General features: G+C 39.8%; 1 protein-coding gene across 1 annotated transcript; it reads left to right on the top strand.

Annotated features, from left to right (window-relative positions):
* The first annotated feature begins 2392 nt into the window (after positions 1-2392).
* C1GALT1 (core 1 synthase, glycoprotein-N-acetylgalactosamine 3-beta-galactosyltransferase 1) lies at positions 2393-8199 on the top strand. The gene is made up of 3 exons (XM_009895339.1): positions 2393-2628; positions 4345-5012; positions 7990-8199. The coding sequence occupies exons 1-3, from the start codon at positions 2406-2408 to the stop codon at positions 8197-8199; spliced, it is 1101 nt and encodes a 366-aa protein (XP_009893641.1). The 5' UTR covers positions 2393-2405.
* The last annotated feature ends 14672 nt before the right edge of the window (positions 8200-22871 follow it).

Here is a 22871-nt window from a genome sequence, read left to right as displayed (position 1 = left end):
TTTGCTGTGGAATACTGCCAAATCAACTTCTTTCCAAATGTGATGAATGCACTTTTTTTCTCTTTAATATTTCCAATGCACTTAAAGTTTTTTTTTTTTCTAAAGAATCTAATTGAACATGATTCCATAGTTTAATAAGCCGCAATTATTTTCAAGTGATTTTCTTTTTTTCTGTCCAACCAAGTGTAATTTTAACAGCTGTTGGAGCAGATAACTGAAATTGTATGGCAAAGAGACACCTAATATTGAAAAGTGGAACAATGGAGACTTTTTCTTCTAGAAAGTGCTGTAGCTATACTGTGCGCATGCATGGATTTTTATTTTTTCCCCTTTTGATATGCTGAAGGAAGGCATTGTTTTATTCTGGCCCTCTCCGTTTGCATATTGCAAATTTTGAGGGGACTTTGTGGTGATAGATGGGAAAGTGAAAACAAAAAAATAATAATTTTAGTATAGTGGGTACTTTTCAGTGTCATAGGCTGCTTGTGCATATAGGCTTTTCCTTAATAATTTTTTTTTTGAAGGCACCTCATCTAAGCCCTCATGTTTTCTTCCCAAGTTAGTGGCTTACAAGACAATAGAAATAAAGCTGGAAACCAAATCATTTTTCCAAGGCCTGCGTCACAAATGATAATACAGTCAATTTTATACTTAAGATGTGGTATCTAAAGGCAATCGTTAAGTCTCCACAAAGATGTAGTACTGAATTGAGGGAAGACAACATATGGTTAAAAAATTATATAATGTGCTTTTTCATATTAAAGAACTACAGGTCCTTATCAACGACAGTTATGTGAAATTGATATAATCCTTAAGTTTCTTGATTTTTGTTTTGTGCTTCAAGTTGCGTTTCCAGTTTTCTTTCCTTTTTCTAGCAGTGTGGAAAGAAAAGCATATCCCATGTTAGAGCTGCTTTGCTCTCGAATGATCTAGATCTGCATGTGTGCAGTAAATCTGATGATTTCTGAAAGTGCCAGCCTAACAATATGCACACCTGCTTTCTCTCCTCTCTGCTTTCTGTTCAGGAGAGCGCTTAGACAGACAGAAAGCTAGTATTTGGAGTGCATGTTGCTGCAAAATGATTCATGCCGCTTGCTTGGGGACAGTTTTTCCAATAGACTCTGCACAGCCAATGAGAGAAGTGGGTGCAGGCTAAATGAGTTGTTTTGATGGCTGCAGCTCCTTTCTGATCGATGGTTTTCATTGATGCTCTGTACATTCCATAATTTTCTTTTTTTTTTGGCTCCCTAACTAACTAAATTGGGTTCTGCCCAGTGACTTTAAGAATGATCCTGATGGAGGGAACATCATCAACTTGTTTGTAAGGCTCTGGCTTAAATCCAGTATGTATTTAACAGTCAATGTTTTTGTAGTTTAGTCATGAATTATTAGAAAATATCTCAACCCTTTGCAACAATGAAAAGGCCTCAAGCCTCAACAGCCTGAAATTGGCTTGCAAGTGTTTAATATATAAAAATTCACGCTTGTTTCAGATTTATAAAGCTCACTTTATGCAGGCGTAAATACTAGTTTTGTTTGATTTTACAAAAATGTTTAGCCAAGTCCTTTAGTTTTTGAGGAGCAAGGGTGTGGCTGAAGTTAAGCGTTATTTTATTACTGAAACACAAGTTTTTTGATGTGTAGAAGAGGCCTTGAGGCTAATGCATTTTCTTCTTCCAAATGCCTTTTAAAATTGAGTGTTTCTGTATGAAAATTCAGATGTTGTCTTACTCTTTCTTCGGAAAGTCTATCCTCAGTACTTCTTAAAAGTGGAAGGAAAGCTGCCCTACTTTGAGAGTAGATTTGCTTTTATATCTCTTCAAAATCTGCTTGTGTTTGACATCTGTTAAAGAATTCCTGTAATATACTTACTCCTGGAGTTTAAGTACATCTCATGACCATATTGTATCTTGATCTGTAGATTGCCTTTGATCAACATCTTTTAGCTCTGTAAAAGACTTAGGTATTACATTTTAAAGCATAGATTTCTTGGGATAAAGAGAACAGAGTGAAGATATATTACAATTTTATGATTAAGATATTGCACTTTAAATGTATACATTCTTGTATAAATATTGTATAAATACAATTAATGTTTTTTGAATGTACATTCAATATTGTCAGTTATGATTGTCAGTTATACTTTAAGCTAAAGAATATATGATAGGCCTTTTGCACTAAATTTATCAGTGGTTGTACAATTTTATATGAATATTTGCATTGCCATTGTACTTAAACTTCCATGCAAGCCCAGGGGAGCTGAATCTGAGCTATAACTGAGATCTCTACTTCCAGAGATTTAGTCCTTGATTTCTTGCTATAGTTTTAGATTTGATTTCTGCGTTAAGTGGTTTTAAGCTTAATGTATTTTTCATTTCTTTTTGACAGTGTATTACCTTCAGGAGATGGCCTCTTCTAAGTCTTTGATGAACCTTCTAACCTTCACTTTTGGATCAGCAATAGGATTTTTTGTATGCTACCTTCTGTTTAGCATCATACTAGAAGAACAGGTTAAGATCCAGCCTCATATCCTTCACAATGATCCACATGGTCAACACTCAGCAGATATGGATAACAATCAGCTGCAAGGACAAATGAATTTCAATGCAGACTCTGGGCAGCATAAAGGTATTTTGTTACACCTGACTAATTATATAATATGCTCCCTTTTCATGCACTACGAAATGATGCTTTCTTCACTGCCAAGAATTTGTATGAATCCTTTTCTTTCACTTTCCCTGTGTTCAGGTTACATCTAAATAACTTTTCTCCTGAAGTCTACTGAATGGTAGTTTTCTTTGTTTACAATTTTATTACAGTAGTGATTTTTTTTATTCAGAGCCCCAATGTTTGTCCAGCTTCTGTATCCAGACTTGTTTAGAGTAGGAGCTTCTCAAATTAAGTATTCACATCCAGTGGTGAGCAGATAAGCAGATATATTTGCTAGCACAGTAGATGTGTCTGAATTGCTTTTTAGCTTCAACAAGCTAATTTTGGACCACTTCTAACTTGATCTAGCTTCTCAGGTAAAGCTAAAAAAAATTTCACTTTTTGACACAATTAGTAAAACTTGGAATTGGGATGGGGTGAGGGGAGAGGGGGACACTCTGGGCATTGTTTGCCAAGCTGATCATGTAGCAGTTTAAAACATAGATTGCTGTTGGCAGTCAAAATAAAAGAAATTCTGTTGCACTCTTTTTTTTTATTTTATTTTTTTTATTTTTCCAAAGAAAGGAGGCCCTTCTAATATTTCAGGCATACTTTTACATTTGATGCATCTCATTAAATGAGTTCATTCTAACTCCTGAATACAGATACTGCCCAAGTTGAGGCAGTTTGGGTAAGAAAAATTGCACTATGATGCATTTGCTGAAGGAGATGTTAATAAGTAATTTGCTATTTGAATGTATTTAAACTGCAAACTTTGTAAGACAAATTTTTGAGTGTTCACATGTAATTGCAGAACATTACAAAGAAATCTGATCTGTTGTTGCATAAAGTGTAAGCAGGAATATTTTAGGACCAGTTATGCAGATCTCATTCTCCATGGAATTTTCTTTTACGTGGGTTAAAAATGCTCTCTATGTAACGAGTGAAAATGTTTCTTTGAGGGGAAATGAATGCTTTGGCAGCTTGGAAAACATTATATCATACACCTCAGATAACTGTGTCTATTTATTCTGTTGGATTGTTTGCAAATAAAAACATTTTAACATAACAATAATACTAGTTTCATAGGATCCTAACTCATTTAATCTGATTTTTTACAAAGAAGATTTAACTTGATTTGGTGATAAATTCTTTCTTTCTGTCTTACCATTTGCTTTTTCCTTCAAAAATATGTTGCTGTTTTAGAAATATTTATTAGGTTTTGTTAGTTAACATGAATATCTATATAACAGCGTATTAGCTTTTTGACCTTTCTGTGTTATAATCATTAGGTTGTTTTGATTGTGAATGGCAAAAATATTCAGCTTTTTAATTTTCATTAGTCCTCCAACACCATAAAGAGGTTGCCTCTGAAGAGTTTTTACCTACAAATCAACATTTTCTAAAGCCACACTTCCCTGAACAGATAACTATTTTGATACAGCTCTTATGCTGTCCTTTTTCCTGTGAAGTTGAAGTAGCTTTAAGAATTTTGGTTTCTTGGTTTTGGGAGTCTTGGGTTTTTTCTTCCTAAATCTAACGTTAATTTCATTAACTGGTACATTTGGAAGCAAATGCCTCTTTTCTCTCTGCATGTCTTTTCTGATCTAGAAACAGAATGTCTAGGGGGAGATTCCTCTTATGTTTGTTTTGCAATCAAGTCTAATTTTTTTTGGAACTTTTCTCTTTTTTTAGATGAGAATAAAAATATTGCAGAGGGACTGTATCAGAAGGTGAAAATACTGTGTTGGGTCATGACTGGACCTCAAAATCTAGAAAAGAAAGCCAAGCATGTTAAGGCCACTTGGGCCCAACGTTGTAATAAAATCCTTTTTATGAGCTCTGAGGAAAATAAAGACTTCCCAACTGTGGGCCTAGAAACCAAAGAAGGCAGGGACCAACTGTACTGGAAGACTATTAAAGCTTTTCAATATGTACATGACCATTATTTTGATGATGCTGATTGGTTTATGAAAGCAGATGATGATACCTATGTTATATTGGACAATTTGAGATGGCTTCTTTCAAAATACAGTCCTGAACAACCAATATACTTTGGGAGAAGGTTTAAGCCTTACGTGAAACAGGGCTACATGAGTGGAGGAGCAGGCTATGTTCTAAGCAAAGAAGCTCTGAAGAGATTTGTTGCTGCATTTAAAACGAACAAATGTTCTCACAGTTCCTCTATTGAAGACCTAGCACTAGGAAAATGCATGGAGATCATTAATGTGGAAGCAGGAGATTCTAGGGATACGAGTGGTAGAGAAACCTTTCATCCCTTCGTTCCAGAACATCACTTAATCAGAGGATACCTACCAAAAACATTCTGGTACTGGAATTACAATTATTATCCTGCTGTAGAGGTAAGTCTTTAGGAACCTCCTATGCATTTTATGAAGTACATCTTACAATGTGTATGAATGTGTATGATGTGGGAATTAGTAGTTTCATAACAGCTCAATATATTTTAGAAAAGAAGGTTTTGTTGTGATCCTGTGATACAGCTGTGTGTAGATGTATTAAATACACTAGTCATCAACTAGAAGTTGATGCTAAGAACTTAACACTGCTGAAGAGAATTTTCAATTATTATTGCTGATTTGCTATGTTCTGTGGACAGCAAAAAATGATGAAACCTTTGTGACGCATTTATCTATTGTCACCACTACTGCCTTCCTTGCAAACTTATTGTTCTGTTTTGTTCCCTGATATCTCGCACACAGTGCCCCTAGCTTCTCCTCCAGCCACCCAACTCCCAGTGTGCAGTGAGAAGCGAGACCAGTGTTGTTCATTCCAAGCTGTGCTGACTGTATGTGCTGACTGTACGGAGTGGGCTCAGACAGTTTGGCTTAGTTACATTAAAGCCTGCTGAAAGGGAAGGTGGGACTGATACACCTTTATCTTCTACCCAACAGCAGACTATACATAAAACCTGTAGAAACTGAAGTGATTTTGAGACTTGCTCGTGATTTTGTAGTTGGTTAACGTTGGCTAAGAGATTCCCAAGTTACTGGAGGGGCTGCTGGGTAATCGTATGTGTGACTGTACTGCATGGTAGTCTTTTTCCCTTCAAATGGAGATGTGCTGCAATATACTTCTCTTATCACTGATAACTGTGCAGTGTGACCTGGCTTGAAAGCTGGTAGGTGCCCTGCCCTCATTTTTTTATTGTAGGTTATTAAAATGTACATGTAAATATACTCTGTTGAAAAGATTATAGAAGAATGAACGTTGCCTAGAAGTGAAATAAAAGCATGACCCAAACAAAGAAATATGATTAGAATTTCTTTTGTAGTTGTATTGGACTCTTGTCTACCTTCTGTAGAAGTGGAGGCAAGCATGAGAGTTGGCAAAGCTAATTTTTTTAAAAAATATTTTGTTGTAGCAACAAAAATAGCATTTACAAGCTGAAGCATTCTTACTGCAAGAACTTCAGATTGGGGGGGGAGAAAAAAAAAGAGGGGGGAGGGAGCAGGATGCTCCTTGAAATTGAAACAATCTGAAGGTGTTCTGCATTGTGTACTTCAACGATCATATGATCTGTGATGTGGCTTCTTTTTTAGGATTATAATCTCACTTTTAAAAGTATCAAGCAAGCTTTGATATCAGCATAAGTGGCTGATATCACAAAATCAAGGATAGTATGTGGGATTTTTTTACACAGTAAAGCTGGGGGTGGAAGTTTAGTTCTTCGGTAGACTCTTTTCATCGTAAAACATTTTATACATGTATTCAGTGGGTAGAGCATTTCTGTAGCTTAAAACAGCTGTATTTAGTTAGCATCAGGATGCAGCAGCTTTAGATATGGTTGCAGTTCACAGGTAGATGAGCTATGGACAGTTGTGTCCCTAACTGATGCAGTGGTGGTGGGCATCCATAATGGAAATCACATATTTGATCACATCCTATCATAGAATCGCTAAGGTTGGAAGGGACCTTTAAGATCATCAAGTCCAACCATCAGCCTACCCTGACAAAACCACCTCTAACCCATGTCCCTAAGCACCACATCTACCCTTTTTTTAAATGCCTCCAGGGATGGTGAATCCACCACCTCCCTGGGCAGCCTATTCCAATGTTTAATAACCCTTTTAGTGAAAAAATGTTTCATAATAGCCAATCTAAACCTCAGCTGACATAATTTGAATCCATTTCCTCTCGTCCTACCACTTTGCACCAGGGAGAAGAGGTCAGCCCCCACCTCTCTACAGCCTCCTTTCAGGTAGTTGTAGAGGGTGATAAGGTCTCTCTTCATCCTTCTCTTCTCCAGGCAAAACAACCCCAGTTCCCTCAGTCGTTCCTCATAAGGCTTGTCCTTCAGACCCCTCACCAGCTTTGTAGCCCTTCTCTGGACACGCTCCAACACCTCAATGTCCTTGTAGAGAGGCGCCCAAAACTGAACACAGTACTCGAGATGGGGCCTCACCAGTGCCGAGTACAGGGGGATGATCACTTCCCTAGTCCTGCTCACCACACTAAATTTTATAACACACTGATAATTATGTAACACACTAAATATGTAAACACTTATATTTGTGTTTAGATAGAGACAACTGCGTCTGGTATTGAAACTAAGCTATATTGGTCAAACTTTGTAAATATTGAAAGAAGAACAGTTATTCTCTTCAGTGTCTTTAAATGTTGAATCTTAGTTTCCAATTAGAGATGAAATATTAGCAGCTCTGCAATCAAATCTGATGAAACTGCCCCCAAAACTATCTTCCGTAAAAGGGCTCTGATAGCTTCATTTGAGCTAGGAAAAACAAGTTGTAACAAATGTGTTAACAATGCTCTTTTAGCTCTTAAAAATGCTTAATAATGTCAATAAAATTATTAAACTTAAAACAAAAAAAAAGTTCCAAAATGATTTGTTACAACTTATTGTATGTAGGAAGTTAAATACTGCCAATTTTGCCAAGTTGTATAATGTGTGAACACACACACAGAGGTACGTGCACACACAGGCATTTGGCTTATGTACTCTGGATGGATGCTGTCATGAATAACAAGCATGTGTTGTTTCATAGATAAATGTAATGCATTTAGACCTGCTTGCTGTTTCTTGGTGGAAAAGCAAAAAAAAACTCTGAGGGCAGCTAGTTTTTTCACTGGCTTGATTGCAGAAGCCAAGGACTTCGTCCAACTTTATTTTGGAAGGATGCTTTGGCAGATGTCTCATACATTTTGCTTGCCAACATTAAGTTTTGAAATATATAAATGACTGATGATAGTGTATTTCTTACCATGAAGTCAAGTATGTGTTTGAATTCTTCCTGGATCTTTAATCCAGGGCATGCTTTGCAATTCTTGCTGATTATTTTGACTTGTTTTGTATTTTAGGGTCCCGGATGCTGCTCTGATCTAGCAGTTTCATTCCACTACGTTGATTCTGTGACTATGTATCATTTGGAATATTTGATTTATCATCTCCGTCCATATGGGTATTTGTATCGGTACAATCCTGATTCAGCAAAGAATCCAGAAGAGCAGAGCAAAAGTGAAGCACTGGAGGGTAATCAAAAGCTAAAGCAAAAAATTTCTGAGAATTAATTGGACTTTGAAGAAAACTAAAAGAAGCCAGTACAATGAATAAGAGTCTTCTCAAACTCCTGCATGAAGCTTGTGGACTAAAATTACTCATGGAGATTCTTATTTCAAAAATCATGTTGGCAGTCTGTCACTGTCTGTGTACAACAGAGTCCAGTGGTGGCTCTGACTGTTTGGGGTGGTGTGACCTTGCAGCCCTGCTCATGAAGATTTGGGGCCCTAAAGCTGTGAAATAGGGGGTTGTTCTGGTACACTAATGTCTGGAAGAATTTGTATAAAAAACAGAGTGGACGGGTTCAAAGATAATCATACAGTATTTCTGTTCCTTTTTCTGTTCTCCTCTATTTCCTTCCAGATGTTCTGTTGGTCAGTTCTAAGATTAGAAATGGGGTGCTGCACAGTCAAAATACTTCATGATCGCTTTCTCTAGTATTCTCGATATCTTGAAGTACTCTTTGTACCTTGCCCTGTAAGGAAAGGAGAAGCATGAAAATAGTCTCAAGTCTGCTTTGCCTTAACGACAGACTGGTGGTTATGAATAGACAGAGATCCACCCAAAAGATTAGTCTGAATTGTTTCAGAAATGGAATTCACTGCTATGAATTATTTTAAAAAATTTTAAGTCTCTGTTGTACAAAACAATATGAAGTTGGATCATTACCGTTTTGGGGAGAAACCAGAAAGAGTTTCTATTGTTTAAATTGCTGAGGTCATGCAAGCTGCTAGTATATTTGCCTGTGGCTTTTTTTTCTTTTTTTTTTTTTTTGGTATTAACTTACCCTATTGGTTGAAAGGATATAAAAATTCATCTCAGAATTTCTCAGCATAAGGGTAAGGTAGATGCTTTTTGAAATGGAAGTCTCTCTTCCATGACACCTTCCATGTAAACCAGAAAGAATAGTATGTTAGCAAAGTTACAATGGCATTATAATAACCTGGTTTCAGCCAGTATTATCATTAGCTTGTTTCCATTTAATTTTCACATCACTATACTTTGAAATTGTGGAGTTACTTTATTCATTAAAATTTTACAGATACAAACAAATCTTATTTTAAAACTGCAGCAAAGCCAATTTGACTGCTTCCCAACACATCTAGTTTATTTGGCTAAAGTACTTAATTTCACTTGTCTGAACATTTTTTTTTCTCCATAGAATTTCTTCTGTATCTGCTTCTTGTTACCTTTTTCAGAATGAAGTGTTAAATGATCTTTATTTCACTCTTTTTGAAGCTGAAGTATATAGTTATTCAAGTAGGCCAACCTGAATGCAGGAATCTTTCGAAGTGCATTAATTTCTCCACTACTTTGAGTATTTCTGCCTCTTAACTGAAAACACTTTCTCAGTGTGGGACAAAATAGGTGTTTTACTGAAAAATTTTCAGAGGCCAAGCTGCGTGTTTCATATAGTTAATGTAAAACTTTCTGGTTTTCTCTTTCAAATTGAGTGAATAGCGGTGTGGGGGGGATGGAGTTAAGCTTGACTTGTAGTGTGTCTTTATTCCACACTTGAACAAAAGTTTTGTCATCTTTTTATCACTTTTCACCTTCATCATATTGATGATTTTGGACATAACCTAATTACCTCCAGTCATTGTTTTGGAAAGGGCACATACTGGTAGCAGGCAGCCTTATTTACTACTGCTGTCCTTCAGGATGTTCCTGGAAGAGGATGTTACCATAAAGTACTGGAATTTTTTTCCAAAGATAGTTCTTGTATAGATTGGGTTTCTGTCTGTTGTCTAACAGTAAAGAGTCATGACTTACTTCCTGACCATTGCTCTGCAGCATGATGGCAATTTCATGGAGTTGAAATACTACATACATCCTCTCTGCCTAAATATAGGCTGGGTTCATGTATGAAGTATTAGTTAAACAAATAGTTCCTGCAGGGTTAAATCTGTTGGTCTTTTATGAGTAAGACTGCCTCTGAAGTATTGAAAGGGACACAAGCTTTATTTTATGTTAATTGACTTAAGTAGAAAATTATAACTGTATTTGTTTAACAAAGGAAACAGTCTCCAGTTTGCTCTAGTCAGAGGTATGCTTGTCCAGAGGAGAATGGATGGTACCGTGCTGAGAGGTGCTTCCTTCTGTGAGCTAAATGTTTATCCCACATGCAACAAAACCCAATAACATTGAGAAATCCATATGGTATTGATAACTTCAGTGGCATTGTTCAAACATGCAATTAAAATTTTCTGGAATACTTAAGGAAGTTATAAAATGAAATCAAGATCCCAGCCTAATCTCTATGTAAATTCAGCCCATGTAGAAGATCTACTGAACTATTGTATTGTTCCTTTATTACTGCTTTCTTCCTCAGTTCGTCCATGGGGATTTAAAGATTTCTACCAAAAGAAGCAGAACTGATCTTGCATATTTTCTGCGGATTTGTGTCCTGTCTTTGCCCTGTGCTGCCATGTGAAGGAACATGATTTGCTCTTCGTGTTCCTTACTCTCCTGTCTTCGGGTTTTCAGTTTCATCATGCATAAGTCTCAGGTGGGCAATAGGAAGCAGGTAGTGAGATGTTTGAGCTCCGCACAGGTTGGTTGCTGAGGTGGCAAGTCAAACCAGCCGCTGCTGAGCTCATGGTGAAGGCTTTTCTCAGCAGCAGTTCTCATTCTTGTCTGCTTCCCAGCTGTGGCTTGTCGGTTTAGCAGAGTGGGACAGGAATGTCCCTTTCAACAAAACATGCAGCACCTCAGAGGGAATGGAGAAGTAAAGGAACAAGTTCCATTTCTTGAGGGGAATAAGGCTGAGGTGTGATAAATAGGTGGCCTATCTGGAGAAGTAAGAGTAGCCTTTTCTTCAGACATCCATTCGTGCTTTGTTTTAAAGTGTCCTTGTTCTTAGGCCTCTGAATCCATTTCTTTTGCCTTTCTAACAGCACTGCAAAGATTTATTTTTATTTTTTCCTTCCAGATGAACTAGAAAAGTATCTTTTTTTATGTTCTGTGATTGTAACAGAGGACTGTTGTTCTCTGTTGAATTGTATTGCCCTGACAATGATCTGATACCTCTGAAGTAATTGGTTTGTATCTCACTCCCTTCAAGAGCTTCAGTAGACAAGATTGGAATGTGAACAGTTAGTATAATTTTCATGTACAATATTACACTACTTTTAGTAGTTTGTTTTTTCACTCTCAGGTCTTTGTGCTTTGAGAAAGTATTTATTGAGTTTGAGTATTTCCGCAGCCCAAGGAGGCTACTGTATTTCAGGTGGATAGACTTTTCTGAAGCACAGCAACATAGGCTCTCTTAGGCTATACCAATTATTGCTCTGTGGTTTTGGTTTTTGTTTCTAAAAGAGGTTTCTTAATTTTATAAGACCTAAAAGATTCCATTGGCACTGCAGTGATTTAAATGGCCCAGTTACAAATTTTGAACTAGTTTTCTTGAAAGTACTAGGCAGCAGTTGTTTGCACGTGGATGTGGGAATGTCACTCAGTGTAACAGAGTAACATTTGAACCTTGTGTTAAGTGTTTTTTAGTTCAGAAAGAATGAGAATGCCAAGAAGTTACCTTTCACTGTTCCTAATCAGAGGATAGTATTAATCTTTGAAAGGACCAATTTTAATCTTCTTTCATTCCCAATTAATTTTTGCAGTCTGTATTGGTCTTCTTGAACAGGTTAAACGCTGTTGATGTTAGCACCATCTCTCATTTTGTGGAAGCTCTTTTCCCAATACCTTTTGCCTTTAAGGACACTTTCTTTGTTTTGCTTTGGTGGGGTTATATATTAAAAATCACTTTTTCTTCACATGTTGCCATTTGATCTGTTACACTTCCAGAAGTATAAATTTTAGTGAGTAGCTGATAGACCTTTTATAAACAGTTTGGTATCTGAGCAGGGTGTTTTATCTTTGTACGACAGAAAAGTGCGGGTTATTTCTCTCATGTACCTGCTACTGATGTTGATAGTGCACGCACAGGTGAAAATAGATCCCTCAATACAAGACCACTTGGAAAGGCAATTTTGTCCTTTTTCTGTCAAGAGAAACTTCTGTGGAACTCCAAAGGTGTAATTTGCTTTGGTTTACCATATTGTATTTAAAATATTCCACAAATGTTATTAATGGTCTAAAAGAATTGAATATTGCTGCTGGACAGTGTGCTCCACTTAAAACCTGTGAATGTTTCACTTTGCAATTATAGGTAGTCGTGTGTCCCTAATGGCAGATGTAAGTTGGTGACTTGTCTGGAATGATCACCATAAGGATTTTTTTCTTAAATACCTTCTTTAAAGTGCCTTTGACCAATTTTTAGCATCAAAATTAAGTTGAGAACTGAATAAATAAGTTATCTCATACACAGTTCATGTCTGTCTTCATTTACCCCTCCTGTATGCTAGTAGAGTAACATAGCAGCACAATTTAAGGTAATAAAAACATTCTTACTTTTTTCTTGGGTGGGTGCAGGAATATCAAAAAGCTTCTCACGCTTGTTGTGTTTTCTGTTATTATATTTATGCTATTAACAAATAGCAAGCTACACAAAAATGGTATTTTTTAAAGTGTAAAATTAATCATAAGTGCTGGTACTAGATTCACATAAGCAGGCTGCTGTTTCTGCATTGTCCTGATTTTTCAGTGTCTCCACCTTGTTACAGAATCCTGAGTGAACTGGCTATAGCCGATACTTCAAAGACAAAGCAAACTGTTCAAAATTAACTACATTTTTTTTTTAAAAAAGGACTTATTCTTTCAGTGAACCTCTTACTTCTGCAAAAAAAACCCTGTTAAGACTTAAATGTGCTTTCTGACCCAGCATTGCTATTCATGCAGAATAATACTCAGCAGCAAAGAATATTCCACTTACGCAGGTGGGAGGTATCTCTACGTACAAAGTGTTGGTTGTTGGAGACGGTAGACACAAGCAGGGTACACCCGTGTTTTGTTACCTGAAGTGCTGTAATAGACCCTGCTAGGACTATTAACCTGGATTAATTAACTATTTCATTTCAGAGTGCAGGAAGTGTGTGATAACCAATTTGACTGTGCTGAAAAGCGAGAATATTTTATCTAAGGAACAACAGCCAATTGAACAGGCAATAGAAGCTCCTCTCTGAAGTTTCAGGCATGGGTTATACTTTTATGTGATGCTACTGTAACTTTCAACTGTCAGGATCAAACTAGATCCAGCAAATTGCAGGGCGATGCAAGTACTGGAGCAGAACAAAAACTGCAGCTACTACTCTGGAGAAAAACTGCTTCGTAAGTGTGGGTTTGCTTTGCTTGCCTTTTTTTTTTTTTTTTTTTTTATATATGTAACAGACTCTGCGTATTTGATTACCAGAAGTTGTTTGTAGACACAAGTGAAATACCATAAAATAAGGGTAAGCTCTCACAACCTGCTTACTTACAGAAAACTTCATTGCTCAAGGGAATTTTTCTACAGTTCTCTGTGGACTGGTGTGAACTAAGAAGAAATTTAAGTAAATAAACCCAGGGACAGTTAAAGTTGTTCTAAGCTGTGAGGAAGATAAGCCTGTGTATTGCTGATTCCAGCTCTCATGGCAAAACATTTAGCCGTCTCTCCTTCTTTTTGACAGTGTTTCACCTTAATGACGCCCTTCTATGCGTTCCAGAAACTTGGTGGTGACTGCCACTTGGGAGTGTGAAAACAACAGTGCTCTGTCTGGTATCATGTACTCCTCGAAAAGCACTTAATTCTGACAACTCTACGAGGAATAAGTGAGAAAATCAGAGCCCCAAAGTGAACATTTTCATTGTTCCACATGTAAAGTAATTTAAGACAGACATAGGAAAACAGCTGGATCATGGGATCTCTCTTCTAGATGTTAGGGTGGTATTTGGCATTTATAAAGGAAAAGTAGTTACTTAATTTAGAAATGTAGCCTGAGCTCTGCATTTTTCCAGCTTTCCAATATATATTCCTGCGAGGCTGCTTAAAGTGCTGATAAAATTAAATTGTAGAGATGCCCTCAGCACTGGGTAGACAATAAAATGTGGCAGGGAGATTACTTCTAAGTGCGCACTTGTTAACACTGGAATTCGGATCTGATGTGGTTTTGAGCAGTGACCCACACGTTTTCATTTTAACTCTTCTTTCCTGACTCCTTCAGCACCTGTTCCACTGTGTGTCACATTCCCCTTTTGTGGTGAAACTACAAGCCATGAAGTGCTGTCCCTACTTTTCTTCCTCCCCCAAGAATGCCTTTCTGTACACTTTGTTTTATTTACGGAGGCTGAAGCCTCGGGTGCTGGAGTCTGCACTGGTACTGACCAAGACTTCATCCCCCAGCACGTGAAGTTCATACTTGGGGCTTCTCTGATGTGTTAGACAGCCCCAGGAGATGAGAAAGTGTCAACTCTTTTGCATATTCACAATGTCACCTTCTTTGAAGGTGTGATTTGTCTTTTAAAGAGATTCCCACTTCTTCTCCCCCCTTCTGCTTTCCTTTCCTTTTCCTGTGATAGTTTTACCTCCTGCCTTGCAAAGTGCTTTTTGAGGAGTATGTGATACCAGATGGATCGCTGTCATTTTCACACTCCCAAACGGCATCAGCTCCCTCCATGTCTGTCTGTGAAACGCTAAGCTGCCTTCAGTAAAGTTACTAACTTACAGCGTGTTTTAAAGTCAGCCTAAAGGAGTCACTACCAAATTGACAGTTGGAACCATGTTTTATCATTTGATGCTTAAAATACTCCTCTGTTTGGTAGGATGGATGGGTGGACTGGCTCTCAACTCCAGCAGCCAGTTGTGCTAAAAAAGTATGAAAAATGTTTTCCCTGGAGAAGAGGGAATTCTTTATAGCAATGTTCTTCTAAAAGGAACACAAAGTTTCCAACTGTCCGCTAAGTGTTGCTACAGTCACTATCTTATTTTTCACTTTTGCACAAAAAGATGAACAGTCTTTTGCAAAGCTGAGTGGCAACAGAGTTTCAAATTTAGAACTGAGTAGAGATGGGAGTTTCGCAGGGATGTTTGTTAAATAACAAGTTAGCATGAGCAGCTTGCTTATTTCCTTTCATTTGAACTCTAAAACTTTACATGAGTAGGTGCATAAGTTTGCAGCGTGATTCTTCAGCTGGAAAAAAAAAAACCTACGGCACACGTGAACCCATCACTTTGGCATCTTGAAGTCAAAAAGGCTGGTCTGCTGCTTTGGATTTCTGACATGGCTTCCAGGAACTCCTTGCCCTCTTCTGATTTCTTTCCCTTCCTAGGATAAGATCCTCACCCACTGCAAGGAAACGAGCTTTGTCAGTAGCTTCAGGCACCTGAAAAACTGGATCAGCCTCCTCCTCCTCCTGCTGCTGCTGCTGCTTCCCGGTTCTACCCTGCGTTTTCAGCGTTCCCCAGCGGCTCTGGATCCTGCATGGTTGCAGGTAGTCAAGGTTTTGACTCTTCCTCCTCTGTCTAAGAACCCACCAAAAAGAGTTAAATTAATCTGCATTAGTACCCTGCATTTTTAAAACCTTGGATGATGATTTTTTTTTTTTTTTTTGCCTTTCACGGTCCCACGTAATCACATGAGTGTTGTGCTGCTAAGTGCTGTCTGCTGATGCAGAAGATAACATTTAAAATTAGGGCCAAATCCTGAGTACTTGGTAGAAATAAAAACAAATGGATATGTCTCTGTAATTTATTTTTTTTTTAATGAATATTGTCTTCGATCTCCTAGTTCTACTGAATTTGGGAGTAGGACAACATTGTCAAATGTCCGTTCTCTGGTTATTCTCTCAAGTGGAGGATGCGGCTGTAAACTGGAGCCCATACCCTTCCTAGAGTTGTAGCCCAGGTGAGCACTCTACAGGAATTAATCATAAATCATACGAAAATCATGCCTGAGGGTCTGAAATTTTCCCCAGCACAGATGAGTGCTTCACCAGTGCCACTAGTTCAGACGTTTACCATTCTGCTGTAGATTCTGTTGAAATCGTAGCTGAAATACGATAAGTGTTTCAAGGACAGGTCGGGCAAGCGTGTCTAAAACCAATTTTCAAACACTGTTTAGAAAAGCAAACTCTCCTGTTCAGGAGCCGGCAGCGCTGCCATGTGAACAATGAAGTCTTTGTTCCTGTGTGCCAGTGTTACCCTGATTTTTAGCAGAGACTAGGCGGTGTCTGTTTACCCAGATTAGAACATCATTTGTCAGTCTAATCAACAGCATCCTGCTTTTAAAGTATTTCCCTGTCAGCTAGCTTGGGCTTTATGAGCTTTACCTGTGTCACCTTCCAACGCTGCATTTCATGCATTTTGTTCAGACTCATTCAAGTAAATATTTCTCAAAAGGCATTGGCTGTGTTTTCCTTTTAGGTAAGCTTCGTGATCTCTAAATGCAGAAGTTGTCTTATCAAGCGTAGCTCTGAATGTTCCCAAATTCACACCAATCCCAGTGGGAGAAGTCTCATGCATCAGCTGTGTCTTCTTGCTTCAAAACCATAATTACAAAAGTAGCATTTGGGTCTTAGTAGTCACTGTACAACCACTAATACTTTCGCCAGGAGAATGAGTTAGATTCACAGACCCTTTATTATTCTGTATAATCCTATTGTAATTGCAGAAAAATCCCACTGCAAATGGGGATTTACAAGGGCATGGAGTGATAGGACGAGGGGGAATGGCTTGAAACTGGAAGGGGGTAGATTTAGAATAGATATCGGGAAGAAATTTTTGACTTTGAGGGTGGTGAGACACTGGAACAGGTTGTCCGGAGAAGCTGTGAATGCCCCATCCCTGGAGGTGTTCAAGGCCAGGCTGGATGGCGCTTTGAGCAACCTGGTCTAGTGGGAGGTGTCCCTGCCCATGGCAGGGGGGTTGGAACTAGATGATCTTTAAGGTCCCTTCCAACCTAAACCATTCTATAATTCTATGATAAATGCAGTTATGCCAGTCCATGCTTTGGCCAGCACTTCTCATTCAAGGAGCTTTCAGCAATACCGACTGAACACCAGTACCTTACAGATGGGGGGGGGCTCTCTGTTTGGATCTGGTCTTTGCAAAGAGTTTTAGTATTGCTGAATGGTTTTTTGGGGGGAGTTCGAGTTGTGGATTTCATGTATATTTTCAGCACAGCTTTTTAAAAGTTCCATATGTACTGGTGGCAAGCTGCCACCCTGAACGCTCGGTCCTCGTGAGCCTCAAAGAAGTGGAGGGAGTGTGAGTTACTCTTACATGTAGCATCTAGGGATTTTACATCACTGTAAAATGAGGAAACTGTTACAAATGTTTAACAGCATGAAAAAAATGAAAGCATGGTTGGAAAAAGGATGTATTTGCTGTGTCCTATTAGCCAAATATGATTGTGAGCTAGATGTCTGGGCCTAGGAGAGAGTGAGAAAGCAATTGCAGCATATAAATAAACCAAAAATGTTAGCCGGTCCAATGGCTTTTGCAATTAAACAAAGGTTAATTACCCACATTCAGCTGGATCAGCTAGTATTTTGACTTCTAAAAATATAATTGTGTATTGTAGAAGTGGTATCTCTAAGATGAGCATAAGGAAGGAAAACACTGGTATGAGGAATGGGATGTCCCACGTGAATATATCAATCCGTGGTAGTAGAGAGATTCTAAGATGGCTGAAGAGAGGAAAAACCCTTTTGATTTTACACTTTTGTATTATGCTACTGCCTGGATCACTGAACTCTGACATCTGTTTCAGCTGGAGCATCTCACCAAGGGAACACCTTCACAAGGGGGTTTCCGCGTACAGCTGCAATGCTTTGTACTTCCCACTGCTGGGCAGCATGTTCTCTATTTAACACAGGATCACAGAATGGTCAGGGTTGGAAAGGATCTCTGGAGATCATCCAGTCCAACCCCCCTGCCAGAGCAGGGTCACCTACAGCAGGTTGCACAGTATGGCGTCCAGGTGGGTTTTGAATGTCTCCAGAGTGGAAGACTCCACAACCTCTCTGGGCAGCCTGTGCCAGTGCTCTGCCACCCTCAAAGTAAAGAAGTTCCTCCTCGTGTTAAGATGGAACCTCCTATGTTCAAGTCTGTGCCTGTTACCTCTTGTCCTATCACTGGGCATCATTGAAAAAAGACTGTTCCCATCCCCCTGGCACCCTCCTTTTAAGTATTTATAAGTATTGATAAGATCCCCCCTCAGTCTTCTTTTCTTGAGACTAAAAAGACCCAAGTCCCTCAGCCTTTCTTCATATGAGAGATGTTCCATTCCCCTAATCATCTTTGTAGCCCTTTGCTGGACCCTCTGCAGCAGTTCCCTGTCCTCCTTGAACTGGGGAGCCCAGAACTGGACACAATACTCCAGATGTGGCCTCAGCAGGGCAGAGTAGAGGTGGAGGATGACAGCTGTCCGAACCTTTCCATCTGACTGCCCTCAGGAGCTTTGGGCTGTTCGAGAAGTCCAGGGCTGAGGATGAGGTCGCTTTCCCAGGGTATTTGCCTGCATGCAGGAGTGCAGAGGCGTGAGTAACCCAATCCGGCCTTGTAGCCGACCCTCCTTTCAGCGGGAATCCTGGATGCAGTAGATCACTTCTGTAGTCTTTTCCTACCCGGTTTACCCTACAATCCTTAAATGTTTTGTCAGCTTTGCAGGGAGATGCTTTGCCACCTGTGTGTTTTCCCTTCAGCTCCTCTGGGTCCTGTTGGTCCCCGCTGCCGCCGCTGCTTTGCTGCCAGCTCCCTCGGTACTCCCGGGGTAGTTAGACTGTTCTGTTTTGTCTCAAAGCTAACATGTACTATTTCCATCACGAGCTCTGCTCTATCATGTAAGTGACTAACTATAGGTTTTTTTCCTCCTTCCAACGTTGTAACCTGGTTAATGCATACTGGGTTTTATGGGTGTAAAGGTTCACTTCTCCCTCTGTTCCTGTACAGCAGTTGTGCCTATCGCTTGCTGAACTCGGAGATGGCGTTTCCTTGGTATGCAGAGCTGGAGGATTAACTCTGGCATTGGCACGGTCCCTTTCTCTGTTACAAAAGCTTCTAATCTCCGATGGCTGGCAGGTAGCTGCTATTAAAAATGCCATAAAAAAGGATTATAGGCAATGTGAGAACAGGATCCAAAACGGTTTTTCCCACGTGGAAGTAATAAAGGAGGGCCTGCGCTGCCTGCAGCACCTGTGCCCAACTTAAGCCCAGTGCTTAAGAATTACTTGTTTTCATTCTTAAAAAGCAAATACATAAAGAACAGGAAACAAACGCAACAAGGCAGGAAACACTTTCCCTTGACGTTCAGTGCGGCATTAAGCTGATATTTAGCGTTTCACTGCTGTCTCACAAATGCATCTCTTCCATGTTAGAGGAGGAAGTGAGCTGGGTAAAGAAAGCGCAGTTAAAGAAACACAGCCAGTATCCAAAAGCGTTACACCAACACCCACAGGAGGAAACGTCCACACAAATGCTTGCCACCCTGTGACAACCAGCTGGTAAGTAAAGCGCCTGAGAATGGGTGGAGATGGAGACCAAGCTGTGCTGCTAGCACGTCGTCCGTGTGAAAAGTCAACACACGCCCAAAAGTGAGAATGATCCTCACGTGGTGGTTGAAACAAATTTTATATCACAAATAACTTCCAGGTCCGATGTTAATGCTGCCCTCTCCCATTGCGGCTGTTTGATTAATAGACGCTGCTCTTTCAAAAGCTGGAAGGGGCTCTCGTTAAAAAACAGGATGCTACAGAAAACAGCGTAAGATACATAAAAGTAAAACATTTCCCTGTGCAAAATACACCAATTAAAAAAAGAAAGGAATTTAGTGAAATGGTGTTCCCAGAATGAAGCCTTGTTCTCAGGGCTGTAACGTGAGAGAGCTTTACAGAGACCGGGTGTGTTGGGGCATCACTAGTTTGAGCTGCCTGGAGGGGTCGGAAGGTAGCTCTGCTTGTACCCCAGGAGGGGTCATGCTGGGTGCGTGGACGCACAACCCAAAAGCAGAGACCAAAATCTTTACTTCCGTCTCACACCTCCTGCACCTCCCTGCGCCCCAGCTCAGGAACTCCGGAGCCCTTGACCTCAGATCGCCAGGATGAGGTATCCAGCTCAGAGTAAGGGCTGCTTCCGTGTAACAGCTTCATATTCCAGCAGGACACGTTCTCCGCCTGGAGATATAGCTCGGGGCCAGGGACTCTCATTTACTACCGCTGCTATTAGACTGAGCCCTGACTTCCCTGGGTGCTTGGGTTTCCAGAAAGCGCTCCTAGGCTTCACGTTTATTGCTAGATGTAAATTTGCTAGATTCGGCAGTATTGCGATGGTTACAGCTGAAGTGGGGGTGCTGCAACGGGATCCATGATGTGATTGTGGGGTACGTTGCTCTTTGGCTCTCAAACTGCAGTATAGTGCGTTAAGGGCCCTTTTTATAGCTGTGTTCCTGCTTCAGTGTAACTACCTTATCAGACTTGTCCTTGCACGGCTCCATATCTGGTTTGCTCAACATCCTGTTTACACAATGTCCAGTTTAAACATCAGCCCTAAGACAACTTATGCATTTGTCAAAGAGACCCAGGAGCATGAAGTAGCGACAGTGGCCAGTAGAAAATGTAATTTTATGGGATGAATTAAAGAGGTGATTTCAAAGTCCTCAACCAGCTACTGCTGCTGAGCCGAGTTTCGCAAGTTGTTACTTCAATATGATTTGTAAAAACCTGTTGATGTCTTGCTCTGTTTGTTTTATAGAGGCCTTTTGTTGTTTTCCTCCTGGTGGCACTGTAGGATAAAGCTGTGGCCGTTGGGGCCCTGTACTGCAGCTGCATCATTTAAGATACTGGGATTTCTTTTTGCTGACTTGACAAGTTCTGTAATGCTTCTCTCGGGGACCAGAACAACCACCTTACTCCACGTTAACCTAAATTACTGATGTGGACTTGAACTTATTAAAGGAACTTTTGTTGGGTGATTTTTCTCCTCTCAAAAAGGGAAGTTTCAACCAGTTTATGGATTGTAAACTAATCCAGTGCATCACTGAGCATGCCAAAAAAAGGTCAAAAAAGCCCGACACGTGACTACTAAACCCTCAAGGATCCTGCTCAAAGAATGGTTTTCACTCACACAAGTTCACCTGCATGCTCTAGAATATTCAGTGAGTACTGTGACTTTTGGTTGACTATATCGTATGGTTCACCCAGAACAAAAATGGAAGATTTCTATTTGCAAACGCGGTATTCCCTTCAGGCGGAGCGCCGTTCTGCCTCCAGCTCTGCCCTCGTCGGTGTGCTTTCCCACTTAGTGCTGCCACTTGTGTATTTTGGCAGCCAGCGCCTCAGGTAACTTACGATCTGTACGGTTATACGGCGTGCAGCCCAATGGAGTCCCAGGCGTAGTTCTCTGAAGGGTCGTTGCAAGGAAAATATTAATTTTCAAAACTGCATTTTACATGTACATCTCATTATGCTCGAATTAATTGGAAAATACAGCCTTTCTGATCAGCAGAAATATATTCTACCCATTAATTTACAGTGTAGTTAAAACTGATCGGAGCTATCCTTTGAGAAAACACGATGCACTAGGGAGTTGCCCTGAATGAAATAAGAAGTAACTGAAACTGCCAATTATGTCATGAGGGTAATTCAGAAGAATTACTAGCTATTTGCTTTCCATGGAAAAATCGCTACTAACTGTCCCCAGCCTCCCTCCCCTGCCTCGCTCTCCACCCCCGTGTCTGCCAGCCCAGGGCCAGCAGGCAGCGACCAGGCCACAAAATCCCCCCAATCCTTCTCCAAATCGATGCTTTCTATGCGCTGACCATCTCTCCTCTGCAGCCACGCTTCCCCAGGGCTGCTACTGAAGGGGACGTATGCAGACACATCCTTTTTTGAGTTGTTGCTCATTTATTTACTGCTCTGGCAGGTTTGCTTTTTTTTTTTTTTTGGTTTTTTTTTTTAAGTGTTCTGAAAGCTTTAAGATGCTGAGAGAGGAGCACCAGCCCAAACATTTCCAGCAGCACCTGGGATTAGCTGAGTTGGCCACAATTTTAAAGCTCATCCAAAACTCTTTTGGGGGGTTTACTCACATGTTGAGCCTTGCGGTTGCCAGATTTATTCTTGTCAAAACAGCGATCTACCATTATTTTTACAATAAGAAATGGTTTTCTTTGTGTCCCAGGGTTAACCGTGCCAGGCGTTGGAGAGATCCCTTTTGCCATGCCAATAAAATGCAAAACTCTCCTTTTTCCCTCCCTGTCCGCACGTAGGGAGATGACAGCTGCTGAAAGCAGCGACTGTGAGACAAGGAGAGCTCATGTGTTCTTCCTTTTGTCTTAGAAATTGCTCTAAAATAGGTCTTATGTACTGTTAGAAAGCCAAAATAGAAAAGTCTTTATGGATCACATTATTGAGCCTTACCCTTTTGGCTGAATTTCTACATATTCCTGGTTAGGAAAAAAAAAGCTAAGCTTAAGTAGAATTCGGCTCAAAATCTGGGTTTCGTTTATCCCTGATTCTGTCCCTACTAAAAGATGTGACAATACTCCTGGAAGTAAAGACATTATATTTAAGGCCATCTGAAGTAAAAATCTAGTAACTGAATATAATTTATATCTTTGTCTAGCTACCACGTGTGATAGCTGAGATGTCTGCTTACATTTGCCTGTGCGATTTCAAAACCTTGATCTGCTGAAGATCAGCTTCAGCAGCAGCTGGAAGAGCTCTGCAACCGGGAAGGTGAAAAGGAAGTCTGAGGAGACTGAAATGATTATAAAGAACATCCAGTAAAAAGCTGCAGGAGGAGTACCAGTAGATAACG

Source organism: Charadrius vociferus, unplaced genomic scaffold (assembly GCF_000708025.1).
Source record: "Charadrius vociferus isolate BGI_N301 unplaced genomic scaffold, ASM70802v2 scaffold31, whole genome shotgun sequence".
Taxonomy (NCBI): Eukaryota; Metazoa; Chordata; class Aves; order Charadriiformes; family Charadriidae; genus Charadrius; species Charadrius vociferus.
This window is presented reverse-complemented; position numbering and strand designations above follow the sequence as displayed.